This window comes from Mytilus galloprovincialis, chromosome 4, assembly GCF_965363235.1.
Source record: "Mytilus galloprovincialis chromosome 4, xbMytGall1.hap1.1, whole genome shotgun sequence".
Taxonomy (NCBI): Eukaryota; Metazoa; Mollusca; class Bivalvia; order Mytilida; family Mytilidae; genus Mytilus; species Mytilus galloprovincialis.
The window spans coordinates 89,383,228-89,409,061 of NC_134841.1; the positions used below are offsets into that span (position 1 = coordinate 89,383,228).

Below are 25,834 nucleotides of genomic sequence, written 5' to 3' on the forward strand. Positions count from 1 at the left end.
GGATTCTTCATGTTGGAGATTAGAAAGTGATTTTAAAAAATGGCGGGCAAAAGAAAATACACAGATTTGGTAAACAAACGACAAAAATGCTCTTAATGTCATGTTTAAATTATATCATACTGCAAAGAAGCATTGTTAAACATTTTTATCAAAATATGTAATTCATTTAAAATTAACATATTTTTCCCCAAGATCTCGATGAAATGATAATTTGACATGCTGTCAACTGAGTCGTAAATGAGGGTATCAGGTTCGTTCGCGCCCAATACACTTTCGCACCCAAGGTCCGTTCGCACTCTACACGTTCGCGCCCAATTTTAATTCAAATTCCAGTTGAATAATTTGAAAACATGATTGTTGTTATAAATTGCTTTGGTGTAAGGCAGAAACCATTTGATTTTCGGGGGGGGGGGCCTGGGGGCTATGGTTTTTTTTTCTGTGCAAACTTTTTTTTTCGCCTGTGGCGAAAAACAATCTATTTTTTTCGCGACAAGTCGAAAACAATTTTTTTCTTTCAATTTTAGCATTACATATAGTGGCAGCTGAGGGTGAAACAACCAATTTTTTTTTCTCAGAATCAAAAACAAATTATTTTTTTCTCAAAAAACTGGAAACAAAAAAAACCATAGCCGCCCCCCGCCCCCCCTCCCCAGAAAATCAAATGGTTGCTGCCTAAGTAAAACATTCAAGATTTTAAATGAAAAACACCAAAGATAATTGTTTTTAACAGCATGGTCCCTTTGATCTGAAACAATAAAATATAGCAATACACTATTATAACCAAAACATGATAAGATTTATTCAACACACAAAAAAAAACGCCAGAATCTCACTTTATTTTGAAACAAGTCAATGAAACAAAGTTATAGCAATACACTAACCAAAACATGATTAAGAGTTATTCAACACAAAATAAAACGTTGACAGAATCCCACTTTACTTACAAAGGGGATTAATTTTTTTTTTTAACAATACACTATCCAAAACATGATTAAGATTTATTCAACAACAAAAAAATGCTGTCTCACTTTATTTTGAGACAATGACAACAAATATAAAAATACACTTGCCAAAACTTGATTACAAAGCTATAGTTATTAAACACAAAACCAATTAAAATTGGGCGTGTACATGTAGGGTGCGAACGGACTTTGGGTGCAAACATGTAGGGTGCGAAAGTGAAAGGGGGCGAACATGAGTGGGTGTGAACGTAAATGGGCGCGAACAGACCCGGATTCATAAATGAGACAGATAGACTCATACTTATAGTGACTTTTTATCCTGTCAAAATTATGCAGTCCATCTGTCACTCAGAAAGCAAAAAACAACATTTAACATTATTGAATCTGTCAAATTATACAAAAGTTTTATATCATCTGCTAAATACCTTTGGTACATGCACAGCCAACATTTCCTCAGCCTCCATTATGGAAACAGACGCATTAAATACAGTTTCATTCCAAATACAATACACCTTATCGCTAGTCCCAGCTGACCCAGCCGCTTGAACTTTTGACGCATACAACAATCACTTTTCATTGTGGCGTCAGATATTTTTTTGATGATGTCAAAATTTTACGGGAACCTGTGTGATATCCAGTAATGGTGGACAAATAGCGATAAGGTGTATTAGGCGCAGTGTCCGTAATTAAACTACACATTGGGTTTTTTAAAAATTTCACATGAATTCTGCTTGTAAAATTACACCAGAAAATTAAATTAAACAAGAGGCTCTCAAGAGCCTGAATCGCTCACCTGGTAAACAATGCCTTCGGCCATGTTTTTTGACGAAATAGAAAATAAAACACAAACTTTATTTTATACACCCTACTGATCATTTAAATGAAGTTTGATTGAATTTGGTTGAGTAGTCAGAGGAGAAGATTTTTTAAAGTTAGCAAATATGATGAACAAATTGTGAAAAATTGTCATTAAAGGACATAAACTCCTTAAGGGGTCAATTGACAATTTTGGTCATATTAACTTATTTGTAGATCTTACTTTGCTGATCATTTCATTTTTGCTGTTTACAGTTTATCTTTATCTATAATAATATTCAAGATAATGACCAAAAACTGCAAAATTTCCTTAAAATTACCAATTAAGTGGCAGCAACCCAACAATGGGTTGTTTGATTCATCTGAAAATTTCAGGGCTGATAGATCTTGACCTAATGAACATTTTTACCCCATGTCAAATTTGCTTTAAATGCTTTAGTTTTTGAGATATAAGCCAAAAACTGCATTTGACCCCTATGTTCTATTTAAAGTAAGGGCGGCCATGTTTTTTGACGGATCAAAAATCGAAGCACACACTTTGTGCAGGATAATCTAAGGAACTATGATGCTAAGTTTCATCCAAATCCATTCAGTAGTTTCAGAGGAGAAGATTTTTTAAAGTTAGCAAATATGATGAACAAATTGTGAAAAATTGTCATTAAAGGACCTTAACCCCTTAAGGGGTCAATTGACAATTTTGGTCATATTAACCTATTTGTAGATCTTACTTTGCTGATCATTTTTGCTGTTTACAGTTTATCTTCATCTATAATAATATTCAAGATAATGACCAAAAACTGCAAAATTTCCTTAAAATTACCAATTAAGTGGCAGCAACCCAACAATGGTTTGTTTGATTCATCTGAAAATTTCTGGGCTGATAGATCTTGACCTAATGAACATTTTTAACCCATGTCAGATTATCTCTAAATGCTTCCGTTTTTGAGATATAAGCCAAAAACTGCATTTGACCCCTATGTTCTATTTTAAGTAACGGCGGCCATGTTTTTTGACGGATCAAAAATCGAAGCACACACTTTGTGCAGGATAATCTAAGGAACAATCATTTTAAGTTTCATTCAAATCCATTCAGTAGTTTAAGAGGAGAAGATGTTTGAAAAATTGTTAATGACGACAGACGATGACGACGACGGACGCCAAGTGATGAGAAAAGCTCACATGGCCTTTTAGGCCAGGTGAGCTAAAAAGGGGGTAACCGTTTTTGTTTTTGAGATACGAGCCGTTGAAATAATAGCATGATACAGCAAAAATACAAAGGATATATAGGGAAATCATCAAAATTAGCAGATATTTTTACATTATCAAGATTTTCTATTTTGTTGGTCAACAGATTTTTTTTTTAAATTGATGTACGATTCAAAAATGAAAGACGAATGCATCGGTGCAAAGAAAGTCCTTAGCAACTGTGCTAGTTTTTACGCTACTCCTTGTTGAAGTTTTTTTTTTGGTTGGAACATTAAAATTATTCGGTGACGTTATGGTCTACAGTAATGTCACCACAACTTCTACGTGGTAACTCTATTATACCGTACAATGTCGTAGCAATGTCGTGTGTGTGTATCACCCATCTTCATATGTATTACAAATGATCAAGTATTGTAAGTTGATAAGAAAATAAACTAACTAATTTTAAAGAATATTTCTGTCGCCAAAACATTGCAAGTTTGTAATTAAATTTACCACAAATGAAAGAAAGTTACCGTAGATTTTATTCTTTTCTATATAAGCGTGGTTTCCACACCTTTTTTAATGCTTGCATGGATTGTAAATTTTGTTTATGAATCAAATAAAGAGTTTGAATTTGTCCCGGTTAACACAGTGTTGTTTTAATATTAGGATCGGGTATACACCTCGTTTTCCATCTTACTTCTTCATGTTTGTATTTAAAAAAAAAAGTAGACCTATTTTCTGCATATATTCATCTCCGTCATTTCTACATGGTGTTATTCTGAGGATTTGCACACAATATATTCTACATTATAAACCTATTTCATGATTTGTTAAAAATCCACATACACGGATTTTAATAATAAGCATAATGCATACTATGGCTCTTCAACTATTTCCGATTGGTTCTTATACATCCATTGCTTTCAAATGTTTGGCCTTTAGTGTTCTATTTTAAGATTAATCAAGAAAAGCGCTTCGGACGCTTGAAATTTAAAATGTGTTGATTTCATTTAATCTTCAGAATTTTTTAGGCCGTAATGAGGTTAAAGAGAAGAACTCCCTAATACATTTTAACGAAATAGAAAAGATCAGAGTAGTTGGTATAACTTCCCGTCGCAGATGTTTCATACATATTCAAGATGAAAACATACACCTTATCATGTAAAACCATCAAACGTTACGGGAAAACCAACGGTCTAATCTATATAAAAAAACGAGTAACACGTTTAAATTACATAAACAAACAACAACTACTGTACATCAGATTCCTGACTTATGACAGGTGCAAACATTTGCAGAGGGATTAAACGTTTGAATGGTACATAACCTTCTCCTTATGAGAATGTATCATGTTCGATGCTTTAAAAATTTACCTAATTAAATTTATAAGAATTTACTCAGTGTAATGCACGGCGATTATTCATAATGTATTGCTACACGAGTTTACTAATAGCGTAGTGCCGTACAAATATTGTCTCTGCATAATGCAAATGCATAGTTTCCCTACTTATATAATATAAAAAAAATAAGGAGATGTGGTATGACTTCCAATGAGACAACTATCCGCCACTGGTTAAATCAAGTCGATGTAAGCAAACACTATAAAACAACCATACTGTTTTCAAAAATTGAACATAATGTGTTTTAACACAAAAGACTCAGCTGACAAAATCAACCGCCTTATATAAAAATATTTACCGAAAACAAATACCATGTTGTGAAGTAACAGAACTAAAACAAAGTAAATTACAACCAGCTATATGCTTTCACCTAGTTCATTACCATACAATCCCTGTGGTTTACTAGTCTTATAATATAAGACTTTGGAGTTCATATCATTTTTTTTTTGGGGGGGGGGGGGGGGGTTAACATTGATAGTAAAAAAGAAATATTCGATAAAAAAAGTTGAATGTAAATGATATGAACTCCAAAGTCTAATATTATAAGACTAGTAAACCACAGGTTCTCAAATCTTGTATGATCATGAACTAGGTGAAGCATAGAGCTGACGGAGTGCGAGATCCTCATGGATAATCATCAAGGTCGTTAAACATCCCTTGCAGTAAACTTTGGTTAAATTAAAAAAATAAATCTTTAAAATGCTATCGAAATGTTATAGTCTAAACACATTTCACCTCTAATTCCACTAAATATCAAATTGCAGTTAAAAAAATGTACAAGTGTCACAATACTTTCCTGACCTCTTTTCTTAAATGGTAATAGCTAGAGGGAGGCGAGAAGGAGGGGTCCAGATCCCGAAATCCCGGGCTTAAAAACATGAAATTCCGAGGTCCCGAATTTAAATAAATTTAAATCCTGACATCCTGAAATTCGAAAATAAATTTAAATCCTGACATCCTGAAATTCGCAAATAGATTTCCCGGATCCCGAAAGGGTTAATCCCGAAATTCAGAGCTTAAAAACACCCGATCCTGGAGTCCCGATAAAGGTCCTATCCCCCCTCGTAATACTATATTCTATTCATTCATAATCTTGAAATGACTTTTTTCTTCAAAATTACATTCTCTAATTTTGAATGATGCACACAGGCACAATAAAAGAAAACAGATTTCACTATATATATCTCTTCGAAATTGGAATTTGATAAAGAAGAAATGACATGTTATATTTTATCTACATGTGTACTTTCAATTTTAATTTGGTTTTAAATTTAGATTTAGTTTTCCCATAAATTGCGGACGAAATAGAAGACACCTGTTTATTGTCTGCACATGTAGAAAAAGTTGAAAACTGGGAGTTGAATGACATAGTTTTTACTTATTCTAAGATAAATGTTAGAATGAGACAACTTTTAAGTTACTGAGTAATATTTTGGGCCTAATTTGTTTTTTGTTTTTTTTGTTTTCCGTCTTTGTTCTTCCTACTTGTAAGTGTTGCACTAGTGGTCAAATTATTATCTTGGTACATGTATCGTCTTATTTCTTATATGAATATAAATCATGTTCTAAAATTTTCAATTGCACAAAAAACGAACATGTCAACGTCTTTTTAAGTCAACAATTAAATTCACACGTCTTTCATTAATTATTTGTAACCTATTATAAAACTTTACATTAAGTACTGTGTTTTTCCTTCAAGACTAAGGCTTTTTAAAACGATATCATGGATATTGTTGGGTCAATTCAGGTTTCATTTTAATTAATTTGATATCAATAGATGTAAAATTGTTACATGTTTATTTGTTTATTTGTTTATAATTTTGTTGTGAGGTGTTGTTTTTTTTCTGTTGATATCATAAACACGAAATGCCTTCTCCTACGCGTCTAAAACAAAAAAAGCAGTGTTTTGAAGTCAGGTTGCACACAGAACAACGTACAGAATGCTTTGATTCAGACTTGGGGTCAATTACATCGGAATGTAATTTTAAAATTAAATTACACATTACATTGCAAAAATGGTAAATTACACTAATTACACATTACACAGTTTTTTAAATGTAATTAATTAAATTACAATTACTTTACTAAAGTAATTAATTAAATTACACATTACATTTCATCATGATATTTTTTAACAATATTTTACATGTTTATATAATGCATGTGTAAAATAGTCATGTAAGCATAGTTTAAGTGTTGCATTTGATAATCATTTAATATAGTTATTTTAATGTTTTGTCAATTAGTCTGAATCTTCAGGTCTGAAAACAGCAATTGTAAATAGTCTTTCGACAGGAGCTATTGTTGTGCAAGATATTGCTTGATCAGGACATGGAAGTTTTATGATTAGAAGATCATTTTATTGATAGGAGAGGGAATTTGTTCCTATTAACTTGCCAATACACCAAGGGGTATTTTGACATCTCAGAAATGAACTCATTTGAATTAAACATAATATGAATAAAGAAATTATAAATGAATTTAAGATATTTTTTTATTTTACTTTAAAAATATTAAAAAGTGTGCTTGTCACAATATTGAAAATATTTTTTAGTACAAACAATGTATATAATGTCCAAATATTAGCAACATTTTGCTAATTAGATAAAATATATGTAATAGTGGCATTGCCCCTGGACATTTTAATCTGATTAATTGCTGTTTGTTTTTACAGCTGTTAATTTTTATTTCTATAATCCTTTTGTGTATACTAATTTGACAAAATGATTGTATGCAGTGATTTTAAATTCTAAATGAACTGTCTCAGAAAGATGTTTCACAGTGACACATTTTATTGTTTTTATTAACAAGGTGTTTATTACTTATCAATCTATTAAGTTTTGATCTTTCTTAAAAACTGAACAACCCTTATACATGATTATCACATTTTTTAAATTATAAGACTATTCCAAAAAAATCTGTAGGTTAAATAAATGATATAAAAACTTCAGAATAAATTATGGACTTCATAAAAATTATTAAAAAAAGCATTGATATTAATATTGGAAAAATACAAATAATTTTACAATTTATATTATTAAACACAAATCCTTAACTGTAACACCATACAAAGTACATGTAATTGAAATGTAATTCAAAAGTAATTGAGCATTACATGCTTTTTTCAATGTAATTAATTAAATTACCATTACATGTAATTAAAAAAATGCTCAATTACACATTACATACAATTACATGGAAAATTGTAATGCATTACACTTAATTACCATTACATTTTTAATTACCCCATCCCTGCTTTGATTTCAAACTGGAGTATTTCAGATAATTTCTGTGACTGAGGTTTTAAGACAAGTATGCTTGTTGGATTCATGATAGAACGCAAAAAGTAGTTTCTCTTTCATGTGTCCTTTCTTGGAGTACATGGAGTAAGGGAGATAACTTGCGTAACTAGCGACGAACCTTTTTAATCCCGTATTCCGCTAGAGGCGTGCAATTACGTACACTTTGCCTTAAAGACTGAAACTTGCATAATATACTACCACCGGATATCTTCATCAAAATTCAGACAACAGATGAACCAGCTAAAAACTTTAGTGAAATTGTAAGGGGGCCCAACTCAAGTAAATCACTTGACGCATGCGAGGTGTATTAATATCCTTGGATGTATCACCATAAACCTATCAAGATCAGATCAAGGTAGTGATGCCCTTAAATGTCAGGCATCAAATGGCCATTTTTGTTTATCCTCAATATAGTAGAGTTCCATCAACATTGGTCCATTGGATTGCCAGAAATCGTATGGACAAAATTATTACTGTTATTCATCAAAATATCCTTGTTGTGATTCGTCAGAGTTCTAAAAAAATTATGGTTATCAGGTTTTTTTGTTAAAAATTAATGTTATTTGTTAAAATAAACTGATTATTTTATCGTGTAAAAAAAAGTGTACATTTTATCTTTATGCACCAAAAATTAATGTCAACGTCAATTGGCAATCATTTTTACCGCTATTTGTCATGAATGTATATACATGTATGTATACCCCCATTACCACCCTCATAAAATATTGTCCATTGGACAAAATTCCATATAAAACATTGTCTGCGGATGCTATTTCATACTGATATGAATGTAGATACAAATTTATCTTTGGTCTTAGTCTGAATCCGGCGATTTTAAGGGAAATTCAAGTACAAATTGTAATATGTGTAATGGGAATACATCGTTTTTTTTATTATCAAAAAAAGTTATTTGAAAATTTGGTTTGACATATTTTTTACAGGATGTAGGGTACTACCTTTGTTATGTGAGCGTCCTCACAAAGGTTCTTTGATTAGTGATTGATCAAAGATTACATGTTAGAATTAAAGGTACTCAGAATATCACCACTCTTTCTCATTTCATGAAAATTTTTATATTTTCAGAAGTACAAATTTATTAGAGGACTACAGCGGCAAGAGGTGTACCAGAGGACTAAGCATTGGTTAAAGTCTTCTGCAGAATGTACATCACGTGCCATTGTATCATTAGAATTGTGTGAAAGACCTGTCAAATCTACAAAACAGGCAGAAAACCTTGAAGGGGTTTGTATGTTCAATACACTTGATAGCTTTTATATGTTTGATAGAGTAGAGAATGGAAACCATGAATCTTTGGATATGGAGATAATTTTGAATTGCTATTTTCCTGTAAATGAAATCTATAAAACATGTGAATTTCATTGGGTGTTTTCATAAAGAAATTAAGACTACTTGCATATTCACACTTAATTGCTTTAATAGTTAACATTTATAAGATTATTTTGACTTAAAATTTTAGATTGGAGCTGAAATAAAGAAGAAACTAGAGAAAATAAAAGAAGATGATTTTGTGAGTGAGGACCCCCCAGTAAGAGGGAGATTTGTATCATCAGCTGGGGCTATTTTAATGGCTTTGTTAGAAGCTACAGAACTAGCCTATTCTGAAGGACACAGGTTTGGTTAATTTTAATTTTGTAAACAGATCTCTTCTAAAGATGATATTTGTTTTAAACATTAGTCATGAACATTTCAGTGCTATTCTGATAAAAAATAAATATTGAAAAGAGCTGCATATAGATATAGGAATATGTGGTATTAGTACCAATGAGACAACTCTCAATCCAAGTCACAATTTTATAAAAGTACATGTATTGTCTTTTAGATCTTTATGAGGCCTTCACAAAAACAATATATAATTGTAATGATGTTCTGGTATAGTTGTGCTATTTTTCTACATTTATACAGGGCTCACACTACTTCAGAATTATAGGGAGAAGTGACTTCTCGTTTAAAACTGATAGGGAGAAGTGGTGAGATTTGACAGAGAAGTGCTCCTTTGTGCACTGCGCTACAATGTTTGCATTTTTCTATAGTATAAAAGGTCATATGTAAATAATGTTCTTTTTATATTGTTCAATTCATATATGAGTATACAATTAAAGTAACAGTTCACATTCAAAGTTGTTTTAGTTAAGGTTCTTGTGAGAAACTACCAACTAAATATCCAGCAATAAAAGATTTTTTTTAACTCAAAAAGGTTAAGAAATTATTATATATCAATTACAATTTAATTAAAAACTATCTGGTGTATGAAATTCAGTGTTTCCAATCAAAAGATATACAAATTTAAGCTCAGCCATAATATATTGATATTAGTACAATAGTCTCAGAGTTAAGCAACTTAAATCAATATTTTGAAACAATCCATAATCATGATATGAATTATTTGAATTATATACATCAATCAATTATTACTTGATGTAACCAAAAGTATGTTACTGCGTATGGAATGCGTAATTTTTCCTTTTGGGGTCAATATTCTTCTGTCAGCTGTTCCGTTCATGCGTCCATAGTTATTATTGCAAAAATATGGATTTCGCTCATAGCTGGTCTGGTTCCAGTCCGTAGTTAGAAACAATGAATGATGGACAAATGCAAGAAATTACAAAAATAAACAACAGCTATTTGGAAAGGAACATTATGTTTTTAATGCAATAAATGGATTACACATTTACTGGAGGCAACTTTTATCATGAAGTAACAAACTTATTTTGCTGCTGAAAGTAAGTTGATGTACGTTTCGAGTAACAAGCACCATACATGCCGGAAGTTCATGAACTGATAAGAAGTTTTCTTTTATTAAAAAATCCTCTACACACTGTAAAGACAATGCTTCAACCTCTTTTCTTATGAAAATGAATCGTTTATGTCTGAATTTCTTTAATTAACAATAAAAAAATTTATGTTTTATCAATTTGGTAAATGTCATATGTCATAAGCTACTGAAAGCGAGTATCCTAAACAACAGGGCGACTTGTTTTTGCTTTTGGGGGTTGGAGAAAGCAAAGTGACAGTCGAGAAAGTGACTTCTTCGCCTAAGTCACCTGGTAGCGTGAGCCCTGTTTATAGATCATGCAAATCTACAAGATTTTGTTTTCTACGAGCCAAAAATATTACTGGAGTGTTCTCCAAGATAGCACTAAGAGATAATTTAGATCAGCAATAGTGAAACTTTGCATTTGTTCAACTCTTGCATATGTTCAGCACAATTGCACACACATACTGTTAAATATATATGGCATGCTGGTAGAGCTATGCAGAAAATATCTTATTATCTGCAATGTCAATTTAATTTCAGTAAGGATAGCTCAGTTGTAGTCCCTGAAGATGTAGTAAAGACTAAAGCTAAAGAAATGTGTGATGAACAGTTACTAGATCTGGAGGATGAAGACACAACTTTATGTAAATCTTAGACAAATATTAATGTAAAGTTTCCTTACAAAATGTACAAATATGTACATTTGCAAAGAAAAGATGTTTACAAAACGAAATTTAGAGTAAAGAAATTCTAGAATAAGTAATTAACTCATAGCAAAGCTTATGAAATTGATGTACTTTTTAGCTCACCTGGCCCGAAGGGCCAAGTGAGCTTTTCCCATCACTTGGCGTCCGGCGTCGTCGTTAACTTTTACAAAAATTTTCTCCTCTGAAACTACTGGGCCAAATTAAACCAAACTTGGCCACAATCATCATTGGGGTATCTAGTTTAAAAAATGTGTGGCATGACCCGGCCAACCAACCAAGATGGCCACCATGGCTAAAAATAGAACATAGGGGTAAAATGCAGTTTTTGGCTTATAACTCAAAAACCAAAGCATTTAGAGCAAATCTGACGTGGGGTAAAATTGTTTATCAGGTCAAGATCTATCTGCCCTCAAATTTTCAAATGAATCCGACAACCCGTATTGGGTTGCTGCCCCTGAACTTGTAATTTTAGTGAATTTTTGCTGTTTTTGGCTATTATCTTGAATATTATTATAGATAGAGATAAACTGTAAACAGCAATAATGTTCAACAAAGTAAGATTTACAAATAAGTCAACATGACCAAAATGGTCAGTTGACCCCTTTAGGAGTTATTGACCTTTATAGTCAATTTTTAACCATTTTTCGTAAATCTTAGTAATCTTTTACAAAAATCTTCTCCTCTGAAACTACTGGGCCAAAATAATCCAAACTTGGCCACATTCATCTTTGGGATATCTAGTTTAAAAAATGTGTGGCGTGACCCGGCCAACCAACCAAGATGGCTGCCATGGCTAAAAATAGAACATAGGGGTAAAATGCAGTTTTTGGCTTATAACTCAAAAACCAAAGCATTTAGAGCAAATCTGACATGCGGTAAAAGTGTTTATCAGGTCAAGATCTATCTGTCTTGAAATTTCAGATGAATCGGACAACCTGTTGTTGGGTTGCTGCCCCTGAATTGGTAATTTTAAGGAAATTTTGCTGTTTTTGGTTATTATCTTGAATATTATTATAGATAGAGATAAACTGTTAACAGCAATAATGTTCAGCAAAGTAAGATTTACAAATAAGTCAGCATGACCAAAATGGTCAGTTGACCCCTGAAGGAGTTATTGCCCTTTATAGTCAATTTTTAACCATTTTTTCGTAAATCTTAGTAATCTTTTACAAAAATCTTCTTCTCTGAAACTACTGTGCCAAATTAAACTAAACTTGTTCACAATCATCATAGGGGTAACTTGTTTAAAAAATGTGTGGCGTGACCCGGCCAACCAACCAAGATGGCCGCCATGGCTAAAAATAGAACATAGGGGTTAAATGCAGTTTTTGGCTTATAACTCAAAAACCAAAGCATTTAGAGCAAATCTGACCAGGGCCATAACTAGCCTCTTCCAATAGTGAGGCAAAATATATTCGCCGAGCGGAGCGATGCGAAAAAAATTTGACGAGGGGTTTGTGGGCCGCTCAAGGCCCCTAGAAGCTCTGAGAAAAATTACGAAAAATCGTGCATTCTGAAAGTTTCCCGGACTCTTTCTGACATTAAAACGCAATTAATTGTTTGCTATTTTTTGACAATATAATCTGGTCTCAAAGCAATAACATAGATTCATTGTGATTTAAGACTTTTAGGTCTTATGGAAAACATTAAAAGACCGATATGTAGGATAAAGCAAAATCGTAATTCTCATAATCATTAATACAGGATCTGTCCGTATGTTTTTGTCTTAATTGTATTGTGCTTAGATTATGGTTATTTTTTATGACTAGAATTAAATATAGTGACATATTGTACTTTAAGTACTAGTACTGCTTCAGTCGTCACTAGGGACCATCTTGACCCTGTTTTACGGTATTATTGATTCTTTTATTGTTGAAGACCCTCCAGCAACTTTGACCATTGTCTTTTAGAATTTTTCTATGCATTGACTCTGTGCGATTAGGTTTCGTGCACATTTACTCCATATTCCTTTATTTTCTGTTAGAGGGTCTGAACATAACTTGATGCAAGTTAAACCCTTCAATAGAAAAGGTCATATGGCAATACTTCATTGTTTTTTTTCCAAATTATTTGAATCCGGGAAATTGGTGACCTTACTTTAATTTAAACCATGTCAGCTTTCTAGTTTTATCTACCCCCCCCCCCCTTCCCCCCAAAAAAAAGCCAGTTTTGTATTCTTTGATATCAAGTTCAATTCTCCATGCAGAAACGACCATTTTTTTCTGTGTCTTGTAGCATCGTATATTCTTTAAATATTTTTTCGCACAATATCTGGACATCGGTGGGCATGCAACATTGCAAAACCACACGTTTACAAATGAAAATCATCACTCAGACTATAGTCATAAAGTAGGACAATAAATGAACAAAAGACAAACCCGGGACAGCAGTGGCGGATCCAGGGGGGTTCCGGGGGTTGGAACCCCCTTTTTTTTGGCCGATCAATGCATTTGAATGGGAGCATATAGTTGGAACCTCCCCTTTACTCTGTGTTGGGAACCCCCCCCCCCCCCCCCCTTTTTTAAATTGCTGGATCCACCACTGGACAGTCACATAGAAGTACAAACAATAGAACTCAATATCAACTCTGAAAACTAAAAGCAAAATAGAAACATGGATCACGAAAAACATGCAGGGGCGACGCCAGAGAGTGAAGAGAACTTTCTTTCTTGCTAGACACTTTCCGTGAAAACAATTTGATATTAAGACCATCTTTTGTTTAAGATTTTTTTTTTTTTTTTTTTTTGAAATTTCTAACATGAGGCATTTGCCTCATTTGCCTCAATGTAATTACGGCCCTGCTGACTGGGGTAAAATTGTTTATCAGGTCAAGATCTATCTGCCCTCAAATTTTCAAATGAATCCGACAACCCGTTATTGGGTTGCTGCCCCTGAACTTGTAATTTTAGGGAATTTTTTCTGTTTTTGGCTATTATCTTGAATATTATTATAGATAGAGATAAACTGTAAACAGCAATAATGTTCAGCAAGTAAGATTTACAAATAAGTCAGCATGACCAAAATGGTCAGTTGACCCCTTTAGGAGTTATTGCCCTTTATAGTCAATTTTTAACAATTTTTTCGTAAATCTTAGTTATCTTTTACAAAAATCTTCTTCTCTGAAACTACTGTGCCAAATTAAACTAAACTTGTTCACAATCATCATTGGGGTAACTTGTTTAAAAAATGTGTGGCGTGACCTGGCCAATCAACCAAAATGGCTGCCACGGCTAATATTAGAACATAGGGGTAAAATGCAGTTTTTGGCTTATAACTCAAAAACCGAAGCATTAAGAGAAAATCTGACAGGGTTTAATTGTTTATCAGGTCAAGATCTATCTGTCCTGATGTTTTCACATGGATCGGACAACCCGTTGTTAGGTTACTGTCCTGAATTGGTAATTTTAAGGAAATTTTGCCGTTTTTTGTTATTATCTTGAATATTATTATAGATAGAGATAAACTGTATACAGCAATAACGTTCAGCAAAATAAGATCTACAAATAAGTTTCATGACCAAAATAGTCAATTGACCCCTTAAGGAGTTATTGCCCTTTATAGTTAATTTTTAACATTTTTCATAAATTTTTGTAAATTTTTAGAAAATATTTTCCACTGTAATTACTTGGCCAAGTTCATTATAGATAGAGATAATTGTAGCAACAAGAATGTTTAGTAAAATAAGATCTACAAACACATCACTATCACCAAAACACAATTTTGTCATGAATTTATCCGTGTCCATTGTTTAATATGCACAAGACCAAGGTGAGCGACACAGGCTCTTTAGAGCCTCTAGTTCACTTTTTAAAGGAACAGGATTTAGATTTTCCTAATGTCAAATGGAATTAATGGATTTTTATGGTTGAAAAGATGAAGTGATTATTGTGCATGAAGAGTACAAAGTTTAATTATATTGTTATAGGTATATGTCCAGCATGGTGGCGTGTTGAAATACTCATCAAAAGAGATTTGGTCAAGAGGAGAATTTTTAACAAAGCGCCAGTCTATGTTTTGTTGCCATCAGGAACTGAAGAGGCTTTAAAATTAAGAGGTACAATATCTTTTTACATTGTGCCTTTTGTCTGATAGTCACTGACATGTTTCAGAGAGAAACAGTTTTAGATCAAAATACTCCCTCATATTTTGTGAACAACAAAATTAGACGCCTAAAAATAATTCCTCTGTAATGAATAACTTTAAAAAGAAACATTTTTTTTCATGATTTTTTTGGTACATTTTTAAGAAATTTAATTTACAATGGGAGATAACTCAGATAATTTGATTGTACAACATGTGATTTAAATTGATAAGTTGTGTTAAGCAGTAAAGAATTATCATGTAGCTAGAATATCAGGAAATCTTTTTTAGTGTAGGAATAATAAAGATCATGATGACTTTCAAAATTAAAAATATGGACAAAGAAGGACATGTAACTGATTCCATGTGAAAAATAAAAGACAGTTAAATGTGCTTTAAATTATTTGGATAATTTAATAACAAGAATGACAGCACTGTATGATCTGTTACACTAAGTGTTAAGTCCAGGAGCTACTATTTATTATGCTTATGATAATACTGCATCTTTTAATTTTGTCAATTAGCCATGCTTTTGTTTCATAGCTTTGTAAGAACCTCTTTGTAGGTGAAAGTTCATCTGCCATGATCCCAATTGTTACAATTCTGACATGCAGACAAAGGATTACAACTCAGAAGTTCAAAACCAGTTAAAAAAATTGCATGATTGCAATGCCCAAAAACCAAAGAAACAACGATTAGATTGGCTTATTATTGTGATCATGAGAAACACTGACTTTGAATGGATAATAAAGATTGTCTCCCTTACTCCCTTAATATACATTGTGATCATGTGCTCACTAATATTACATCCTTGGTTCAATTTTTCTATTTATCTTCACTTTTAACCCTTATTCCAGAAAGAAGTGGGAGGTTACCAGTTAGTGGTAGTCATGTTATACCGTGGTCCACTGTTCCTGATCACAATGATGTCCGCTATACTAACTATGATGGATCAGATGGGTAATTATAAAATCAAAAGTCAAGAAGCCATTTTCTCTTCTTTTTTTTTTAATGAATGTTAATTTAAAAAATGTACTTTTTAGCATTATATTGCAGTATTATTTCACATTGAAACACACAGAATATTATGTAAAACAAAAAAAAATGAAATTACAAAATATTCAGAGAAAATTATCCGAAAAATACGTCTTTTTGGCTGAGGAGAGGAAAAAAACATTATGATACTAGTGTCAGCAAACTTTATATTTCAGTGTAGTTCTATTGGTCGATATATCTGAGATGGGAGGAGACAGAGTTGGTCTAGGAGATGTAAGTATATATAACTGGTGTTGTAAGTTCTTACATGTTGAGTTCCACTTATAGTATGATTTAAAGTTGCTTAGTCAATTTACTGGTGATAGCTTTTATCAATAAATTAATTTTTACTGAAAATCTTTTAATTTTAATATCAATATTGTATTGTTGTTTTTGGGTTCTTCATACTCTTACAAGCCTATAGCCATTGTAAAATTTATGGTTTTTGTCGAGCCTGCAACTTTTGTTGCAGAAAGCTCGACATAGGGATAGTGATCCGGCGGCGGCGGCGTTAGCTAACTTCTTAAAAACTATATATTTTAGAAGGTGGAAGACCTGGATGCTTCATACTTTGTATATAGATGCCTCATGTTACGAAGTTTCCATCAGTCTCATGTCCAATGTCCTTGACCTCATTTTCATGGTTCAGTGACCACTTGAAAAAAAAGTTCAGATTTTTTGTAATGTTGAATTCTCTCTTATTATAAGTAATAGGATAACTATATTTGATATGTGCATACCTTGCAAGGTCCTCATGTCTGTCAGACAGTTTTCACTTGACCTCGACCTCATTTCATGGATCAGTGAACAAGGTTAAGTTTTGGTGGTCAAGTCCATATCTCAGATACTATAAGCAATAGGGCTAGTATATTCGGTGTATGGAAGGACTGTAAGGTGTACATGTCCAACTGGCAGGTGTCATCTGACCTTGACCTCATTTTCATGGTTTAGTGGTTATAGTTAAATTTTTGTGTTTTGGTCTGTTTTTTTCATACTATATGCAATAGGTCTACTAAATTTGTTGTATGGAATGATTGGAAGGTGTACATGTCTAGCGGGCAGATGTCATGTGACCTTGACCTCATTTTCATGGTTCAGTGGTTATAGTTAAATTTTTGTGTTTTGGTCTGTTTTTTTCATACTATATGCAATAGATCTACTATATTTGTTGTATGGAATGATTGTAAGGTGTACATGTCTAGCGGGCTGATGTCATGTGACCTTGACCTCATTTTCATGGTTCAGTGGTCAAAGTTAAGTTTTTTGTGTTTTGGTCTTTTTATCTAATACTATATGCCATAGGTCAACTATATTTGGTGTATGGAAATATTTTATGATCTTTATGTCAGTAGCGCAGGTTTCTTTTGACCATGATCTCATTTTCACGGTTCATTGCACAGTGTTAAGTTTTTGTGTTTTGGTCTATTTTTCTTAAACTATAAGTAATAGGAGGTCAACTATATATGTTGTATAGAAGCATTGTTAGCTGTACATGTCTGCCTGGCATGGTTCATCTGACCTTGACCTCATTTTCATGGTTCCTTGGTCTTTGTTTAGGTATCTTGGTTAATGTTAAGTTTATGAGACAGTTGTAATAAAGCTTTATACTTAGGACTATCAACATAATATCAAATATTAGTACAGAAGGCGAGACATTTCAGCGTGTGCACTCTTGTGTTTAAATTTTGGACACAATTGCTCTTTTAAAATTTCCATTAGGGAGCCTCCATGGGGAAAATCCTCCGCAAATAGTGACAGTTGGCAGGTATGAATTATCTCAAGGTTTAAATTTAAGCTCACAGCAGCTATAAAAAACTAAGCTTTAAGAAAAAAGTTGTCTCCTTCGAGCACCTTTTATTCTTTTCTTTTATTCATCCTATATAATCAAATAAGAATGGTCAATGCATGTTTAAAAAAGATATTGATAACAGTTTACTGGGTTACATATCAAGGTTCCAGTATGGCATCCATCAAATTTTAATTTTCTCCTTGAATATATCTTTGATTTTTATATTTATATTATTTAAAGGACATTACGTGAATAAGGGTGTGGAAGGGCATGGTTACACATGGTTATAAATAGAATACAGAAATTTGTTTGAAAATTCCAAACTTTGAAATCATTGATACCTGAATGGGGCGAGATTCATGCTAAATACATTGTGGAAAAATAAACAGTACTAATATAGATCTGATAATTCTTACATAACGTATGTGTTGTAATTTTAGCTTTGTAGAATGATAGAAGGTGTTAACATTAAGTACAAGACGAGGAAACTTCTTGTTGGAGACTACAGTTGGGTCTGGAACTGTGATGGAACAGAAAGAATTCTACCATTTCTTGTTGAAAGGAAAAGAGCAGGTGATCTTAAAATATATTTTTCAGACAGACTTACTTGACTAAAGCAACAAAATGAAAAATTGTGAAAAGCAAAAAAATAATAAAAAAGCATGTTGTCAACATGCAAATTTGTGTGTCAACTCCTTGTTTTAACCCTTTCACCGATTGCTGCCCAGACAGACGCTACTCTGAGACGATGGCTTCCCTGGCTACTTTTACTCAAGTGGAAGATCTTCATAATAAATGTCAATAAAAACTTGTTTGTAGTTATTTGTGTATTTATTTCATTCACTAACACCATGTTCACAGTTTTGTTTATGTTTTGATAATTTTTTCTTCATAAAATATTCAAATTTTCAAATTTTCGGCATTATGTAGGTGAAATTCTCAAAATTCTGCTCTTTGACCCCAAATCGTAATTTTTTTAACCCAAAACGGCAAAATTTTGAAAAATTTTATGAGGCTGTACAAATTCCTCACACTGAACGATGTCCATTTCAAGTGTTTTGTACCTAAAACGACATTTTATGTCAAAAAAGTATACTAGTTTGGCTTCAATTCTTCCATATTCTTTAAAAAAAAATGTTCCCTCATTTCAAATTCTCGTAAATTCCGTAAATTTCCTCTGATTTTGACACGGTTTTCAACAAACGGAAGCGCCATGTTTACACTTTCATCCGGGTATTCACCAAAGAAAGATAACTCATGTTTGCACTGTTTTGAGCGGGAAATATAAAAGATGTATTCTGATCCCGGTAAAACGGGACTCATCGTCAGCTGTCTGAAGCGTGAATCCCGGTAAACCGGGACTCATCGGCGAAAGGGTTAAGGGAGTTCGCTTCTCAGTTTCAAAGAAATTAACTTTTCAAAGCACTAGTTTATATTGATAGGGAATTGATAAAGGAATCCAAAGAGCAAAAAAAAATATATAGGTCACCGTGCTTGTTTTCGAGATATGAGCCATTGAAATTTTGGCGGGAAAAAATTCTCTCTTGACTTTTCATAGCTTTATCATTGACAAGTTGAAGTTCTCAAAAACTGTTAAAAAGTAATTAAAATTTTATAAGACTTTTACAGATGGCTCATCATTATACATGTAAAAGATTTTCAAAAAGAAAAATGGGGGTCACCGGGCAAATTTTTTCAAGGCATTCAAATGGATAAAACCAGAGGATTCCGAAAATCTGACAAAAAATCCAAAACATGACAAGCCAGCTTCCTTAAATATCTCAGTTACAAATGTGACTTTCTTTGATATAATAAGGTGTAACAATGCATGTAGAGGGGAGCACATGGTTCGACAAACTTAATATTCTAGTCAGAACTTGTTTAGAATGGTTCTGATAATTTTAAATATTTGGTCCCTGCTTAAAGTCATAATAAACAAGTGACCGGTGAAAAATAATGTTATTCCAATTCTTGAACCAATGCATACAAACATCATAAGTCTTCTGTGCACGATTTTATCATTTTTTTCGCATAAATTTCGTCAATTTTTTTTCAATCGGTCAGTGATGTTGTGAAAATATGGCAGGTAATTAAAGTTTGTGTTTTGAAGCCGAAGTTTAACGATTGTCACCTGTTTGTTTACAATCAACAAAAAGCATGGATATTGAGCACATGCTTAACATGTACAATCAGATAATAGTTTATTTTAAGGACATCCATGCGTATTTTGATCACCAGATTTTTACGAGATGGGTCACACTGAGGCATACCTGCCAACTTTCACGATTTAGGCGTGTACTACACGATTTTGACCCTTTGTCACGATTGCACGATCGAGATCGTGAAAAACCCTCTAAAACACAATTTTGTGAAAATCAACACGAAAAATATGACTGTTCCCGATTTTGAACTGTGTACAATGGAATACAATTGTGTTCAGCCAATCAAATTCTATGTTTCTCATGATCAAATTAATCAGCCAATCAAAAAAGTTTTCTCTCAAGAATATTCTAACATCCTAGATTTTGAACTTGTGTTGTATTCCTCTGTTTGTTAAAATCGTGAACATGGCAAATGGTTTTTCACCTGCCTGCAAGGAGGTTTTTACACAGAATAAGAATAAAAGCATGACTGATTGACAAACTTCAATGATGCAGTACTACCATAAAGATAATAAATAGTAGTTTATTCACTAATTTATTGATATTACACTTGCTGTAACAAATGTTATAAATTTATGTATTCAATTAAATTACCAAATTATTTAAAGTACAATGTACTGTTCTTTATTTTTCACATGGACAACCCCCCCCTCATGAGAAATCTCTTAAATGAGGGACTTCTCTTAGTCAAGGGGTCATTTTACTCTTGTAAAAAATAAAATAGAAAAATCATTAAATGTAGATTTTTTAACCTATAATTGGGAAATTCTGACATTATATTTAGAACAACTTTCTAAATGAAGGGTCCAATTATTTTGAAAATATAGAAGATATAAGGCCAAGAACATATCAAAATTCTTGAACATGTGTTGACCATACTGTATAATACCAGATAGATCATAAGATGTATAGTTCTTTGGGAAAAGTTTCTTCAAATAATATGAATATATATGTGCTCATTTTTACTTAAAAAGTGGTTTTTAATGTCCTTACATTGAGGGGTTACCCCTAGGTGTTGTTCCTAACCTGATAAAGGTCCTTCTTTGTGCATAATTTTAAATTGGAAAAGTAAACAATTATTTAATATCCTTACACATGAAATTAATTACTGGTCTTGCAGCCACATGTTCATCTTTTCTACTGATATATAAAAACTAGAATCATGCAAATAAAATTAAGAAAAAGGCATGTAAGCTCATCTCACAAATATGACATTTTTCTAGACCACAAAACAGCACGCGCAAAATAGTTGTCGCAAAGTATTGTAACCTTTGAAATTGTTGTCGCGCGCTAAAACCCCCATGGACACTTTCAAAAATTGGCAGGTATGCTGAGGTCACTTTGCATACGGAAAATATGTCGGGGGAATTGCTTCAATTAAAATAAAATAAACTTCTTGTAAATATGAACAAATTAAAGAATGTTCTTCAGAAAAAAGTATATGTACATAAGTTTCATAATGAAAACTGTCCATTAAGTTATAAAAAATAATATGCATTATTTTTTTTAATTTGAGGTTTCTTATGACTTTAATAAAAATGGTTTTGCAATGTCTTGTTTATTGTATCACTGTACAAACACACTATGGACTGTATCAAGGATATAACATTATTGATTTCCTGATATTTATAGATGATGTTGCTAGGACTTTGAAGGAAGGGAGATTTTGGACACAGGTAACTAAAATGGTGGCGTGGAAACAGCAGTTCACAGCACAAGGAATACAGTGTCAGTTACAGTATATTGTGGAAGGGGAACCAGAACAGTATATGGTCAAATGTATGGATGGTTGTCAAGGTGTTGGGATGTGTGGAAACCCTACAGTTATTCAGGTCAAGGTGAGTCAAAGATCAAACACTTGAGTGGTTATCTAGGTGTTGGATGTGTGGTAACCATACATTTATTCAGGTCAAGGTTAGTTAAAGGTCAAACACTTGAGTGGTTATCTAGGTGTTGGGATGTGTGGTAACCCTACAGTTATTCAGGTCAAGGTGAGTCAAAGGTCAAAACATGTGGTAACCCTACAGTTATTCAGGTCAAGGTGATTCAAAGGTCAAACACTTGAGTGGTTATCTAGGTGTTGGATGTGTGGTAACCCTACAGTTATTCAGGTCAAGGTGAGTCAAAGGTCAAACACTTGAGTGGTTATCTAGGTGTTGGGATGTGTGGTAACCCTACAGTTATTCAGGTCAAGGTGAGTCAAAGGTCAAACACTTGAGTGGTTATCTAGGTGTTGGGATGTGTGGTAATTCTACAGTTATTCAGGTCATGATGAGCTTATTGTAAAATGAATAGATTGCTGTCTGGTATGTGTATGATAAGTTTACAGCTTTACAGGTCATGTAACAAAAGGTCAAAAATACAGATCGCTTTCAGGTAATACATGGAGATTTATAAACTGCCTAATGGAATTATAGATCATAATGAGACAAAGGTAAATGAATGAATTGTTGTCCTATTTCAGAATGTATTCATGCAGATTTAAGTATATTGTTGTATATTTATGACCGGTTGTCACAGTGTAGTGATTTGTGGGCTCATACTATAACACATGTCATCGGAGTACAACTCTAATGTTTGTACTATTATAGATCCAGGGATATATGATCATTTTACATTTATACAAATTATGCAATTCAGTATCTTTGTTTATATCAATGATGGAGCTCTTAATTGAGAGAATCTAAGATACATTTTATATTGTAGAATGCGCTGAAAGATTTAAGGTCCCATCCAGACTTGAATGTACAACAAACAGAGAATTTACAAGATACAGTCATCATGTTGGCATCAATAACAATAGAACTTCAACAGAGGTATTTATCTATTTCCTTCTCTAGATTTTCCTGTTATAATAAAAAAAAATCACTAGGGGATAAGATTACAGAAAGGAGATCTTTTGAGTATACATAATAGAGTAGGTACTAAATTTAATTAAAACAACCATGATTCTAGGCTGTGGAACTTGAAACAAAAAAATTGAAATCAGAAATTATAAAAAAAGGATGAACAATAGACAAAAAAAAACTTTACAATTAAAAGAGAAGCTAGATAAGATGAGTGATGCACGCTCTGTTGTGGTTTTATAACTCATTGTTAGCAACTATATTTGCAAATATACAGTTATATTTTAAAATATTGTCATTTCAGAGTGAAAAAGGGTGATTTTGATGAAATGGTTGTAAAAGAATTAAACAGTAAAGAGGGAGGGAAGAAGAAAGAAGAATTTTATGTTGTTGACAGTGATAATGAAGATGATGTTGCTATTATTGATGACAAGCATGTCATGTTTGATACTCAAGATGTTTTCATAGAAGAAACAGTAGAAACATCTCCATCATATCAGAGATCAAACTTTGAAAAGAATGGCGACAAAAAATTTAATACTGGTGCTTTTAAGAAAATCAATCTCCCAAAAGATTCATTATGTATGAAAAACTCTACACAAATTCATCAGTCTCCTGATGCCAAACAATCAACAGGATTTGCTTGTGAAACAAACACTTATCCAAAATCAGATATACCTCAGAAAGAAAGGAAAAAGTCAGCTGTGCCTTTTGAAGAGCTTCCACTTGAGCCTTTTGTGCAGTATCACTGTTCCAAAGGAATACAGGCCACGCCCCCAAAACGGAGAAATACACCATCGAAATATCATGTACCTGGGGCTTATAAGCCTAAGATGGACTACATTGACGACAGTGTATTTGATAATAATAATTCTGCATATAATGCAACATTAAATAAGAAAAAATATCAGGCAAAAACTGTGGACAATCATACAACTGACAGTTTGTTGGATGTGAAAAGCAAGACTTTAAAACACAAACTTGATAATGCTGATAAAAGAACTGAATGTGATGGTAAGAAATACTGTCCGCGTAACAAGGTATTTAAATTGAAGTCAGTTTCAACTGCAAGTGAAAACAAGTCAATAGAAAATCCAATTTGTTGGTCAGATGACGAACAGCCTTCAACATCGACTTTTCCGCCCAAATCCAACCCTAACAAAAGAACAGTCAGAAATACAAGCATAGACAGTGCAATATCTAGTGACGAGGATGGTTCTACTAGTAAACAGATAGACAATTTTATTGTATCTGTTAAATCGAACAGACAAAAGTTTGACAGTGCTTTGTCTGACTCGGATAGTGATGATTTACCTGATCTTAACTTTAATAGCATTTCTCCTGTGCATTCAACATATCAAAAATCTCATTTATCAGAGTCAAATCCTAAAGGAGCCAAAATTAAAGCTTCTGGGACAAAACAAAAATATGTTTCCTTAACTTCAGAACAAAAACAAAACGTACAGACAGTGAAATGTATTTTACCACAGCTGTCAGATGATGAGGTTAGCTTAGCATTACAAAGACATTCATGGAATGTAGATCTTACTGTATCAGAACTGTTAGATACAGTGATTGTTTTATAGAATTAACTGAGAAATAAAAATTTCAGTACAATTCATGGCAAGAAATGTAAATTTTGGATGTGTATGTGGATTTTTGACATGGAAATTTTTAATATTTGTATTTTTTAAGCCATCATTTGCAATTCAAACCCTGATCTTTGAGTTTTTGAAATAGTTGTTAAATGATTGTAATTTTAGTAAGCTCATATTTGAATGTTTTCTTTTTTTTTGTATAAAGCTTACAACGAAAAATTCTGAAGTTTTTTTTAACTTGATTATCTTGGAAAGTATTTCGAAAGATTTTGTTTTATCTCAAATGGTTACTTACAGAATTTACAGATTGCACTGCCAGTGCCATGTTTGTAGTAATCAATTGTAGGCCCTTATAAATTATATATTTCGATAAAAATGGTGCTAGCTACTTCTATAGAATTTAGAAGATGAATATATCATGTTTTATCACTGAATTTTGTAGCAATGATTGACTTTTAAAAGTTATCAAAATGGAAAATTTATGTTTCCTGATGTTGTAATTATATGATAAAAGTATGGACAAAATTCAAAGGCACGAAAATGAAAAAAGGAGTGGCTTAAGCCATGGCCAGATATAAGATGTATGTATTATTTTTAAGAACCTAATTTTTTACTATCTGTCACATGTAGAGTACTGCCAATGGGTTTGGGTATTGTTAATGCAGTTAAAAATCAGAATATTTTCTGTTTGATACTTTGGAGTATTTGTCTCAAATTCTTGTGTTCTATTGCACACCATCTTAAAAAACACTTGCAAAAAAGAATATCGTTTAAAGTATGTCAAACTTATAAAGAATGTCATCCAAAATTTTAAATCAATATTTTTTACGTTCATATGTATGTATTGATATACCTTTTTTTAACGAGAAAGAACATGATTTGCCATGCCTTCATTTAATGACAGCTGGATATTTTTTTTTATTATGCAGAAGTGATTTTTTTTTGTTTTCATTTGTTTGTCTGAAATCTTAACAGTATTATATTCTAGTCACTTACTTTGGAGAAAGATAAATTAAAATTATATCACCCTATGTTGTGTGTGTTTTATTTGGTTGTTGACCTTTAAAAAATGTTTTGAAAATATAATAAATGTAGAGAAACTTTGAACAGCTAAAAATCATCAGAAAGATAACATCTACAAATGATTCAATTCAGAAGATTCTTAACCAT

General features: G+C 32.5%; 1 protein-coding gene across 4 annotated transcripts; it reads left to right on the top strand.

The window, feature by feature from the left end:
* LOC143073329 (uncharacterized) lies at positions 1–25,695 on the top strand. 4 transcript variants are annotated; one of them, XM_076248776.1, is made up of 12 exons: positions 1–69; positions 8,755–8,913; positions 9,149–9,303; positions 10,988–11,091; positions 15,080–15,208; positions 16,092–16,194; positions 16,446–16,503; positions 18,499–18,631; positions 21,853–22,017; positions 22,171–22,211; positions 22,927–23,036; positions 23,371–25,695. In XM_076248776.1, exons 1-12 carry the CDS (start codon positions 40–42, stop codon positions 24,650–24,652), a joined length of 2,469 nt encoding a protein of 822 aa, XP_076104891.1. In that variant the 5' UTR covers positions 1–39; the 3' UTR covers positions 24,653–25,695. The 4 variants fall into 4 exon arrangements, with proteins under 4 accessions (XP_076104891.1, XP_076104892.1, XP_076104893.1 ...); XM_076248778.1 differs by lacking the exon at positions 1–69 and adding an exon at positions 83–157; XM_076248779.1 differs by lacking the exon at positions 1–69 and adding an exon at positions 3,122–3,311.
* The last annotated feature ends 139 nt before the right edge of the window (positions 25,696–25,834 follow it).

Bases quoted from the DNA above. Each gene is read 5' to 3' on its own strand.
- LOC143073329 (XM_076248777.1), top strand. From the start codon at position 40: ATGGCGGGCAAAAGAAAATACACAGATTTG. The intron at 70-8,754 runs GTAAACAAACGA...TTATATTTTCAG, and splicing joins AAAGAAAATACACAGATTTG to AAGTACAAATTTATTAGAGG. The intron at 9,304-10,987 runs GTTTGGTTAATT...ATTTAATTTCAG, and splicing joins GCCTATTCTGAAGGACACAG to TAAGGATAGCTCAGTTGTAG.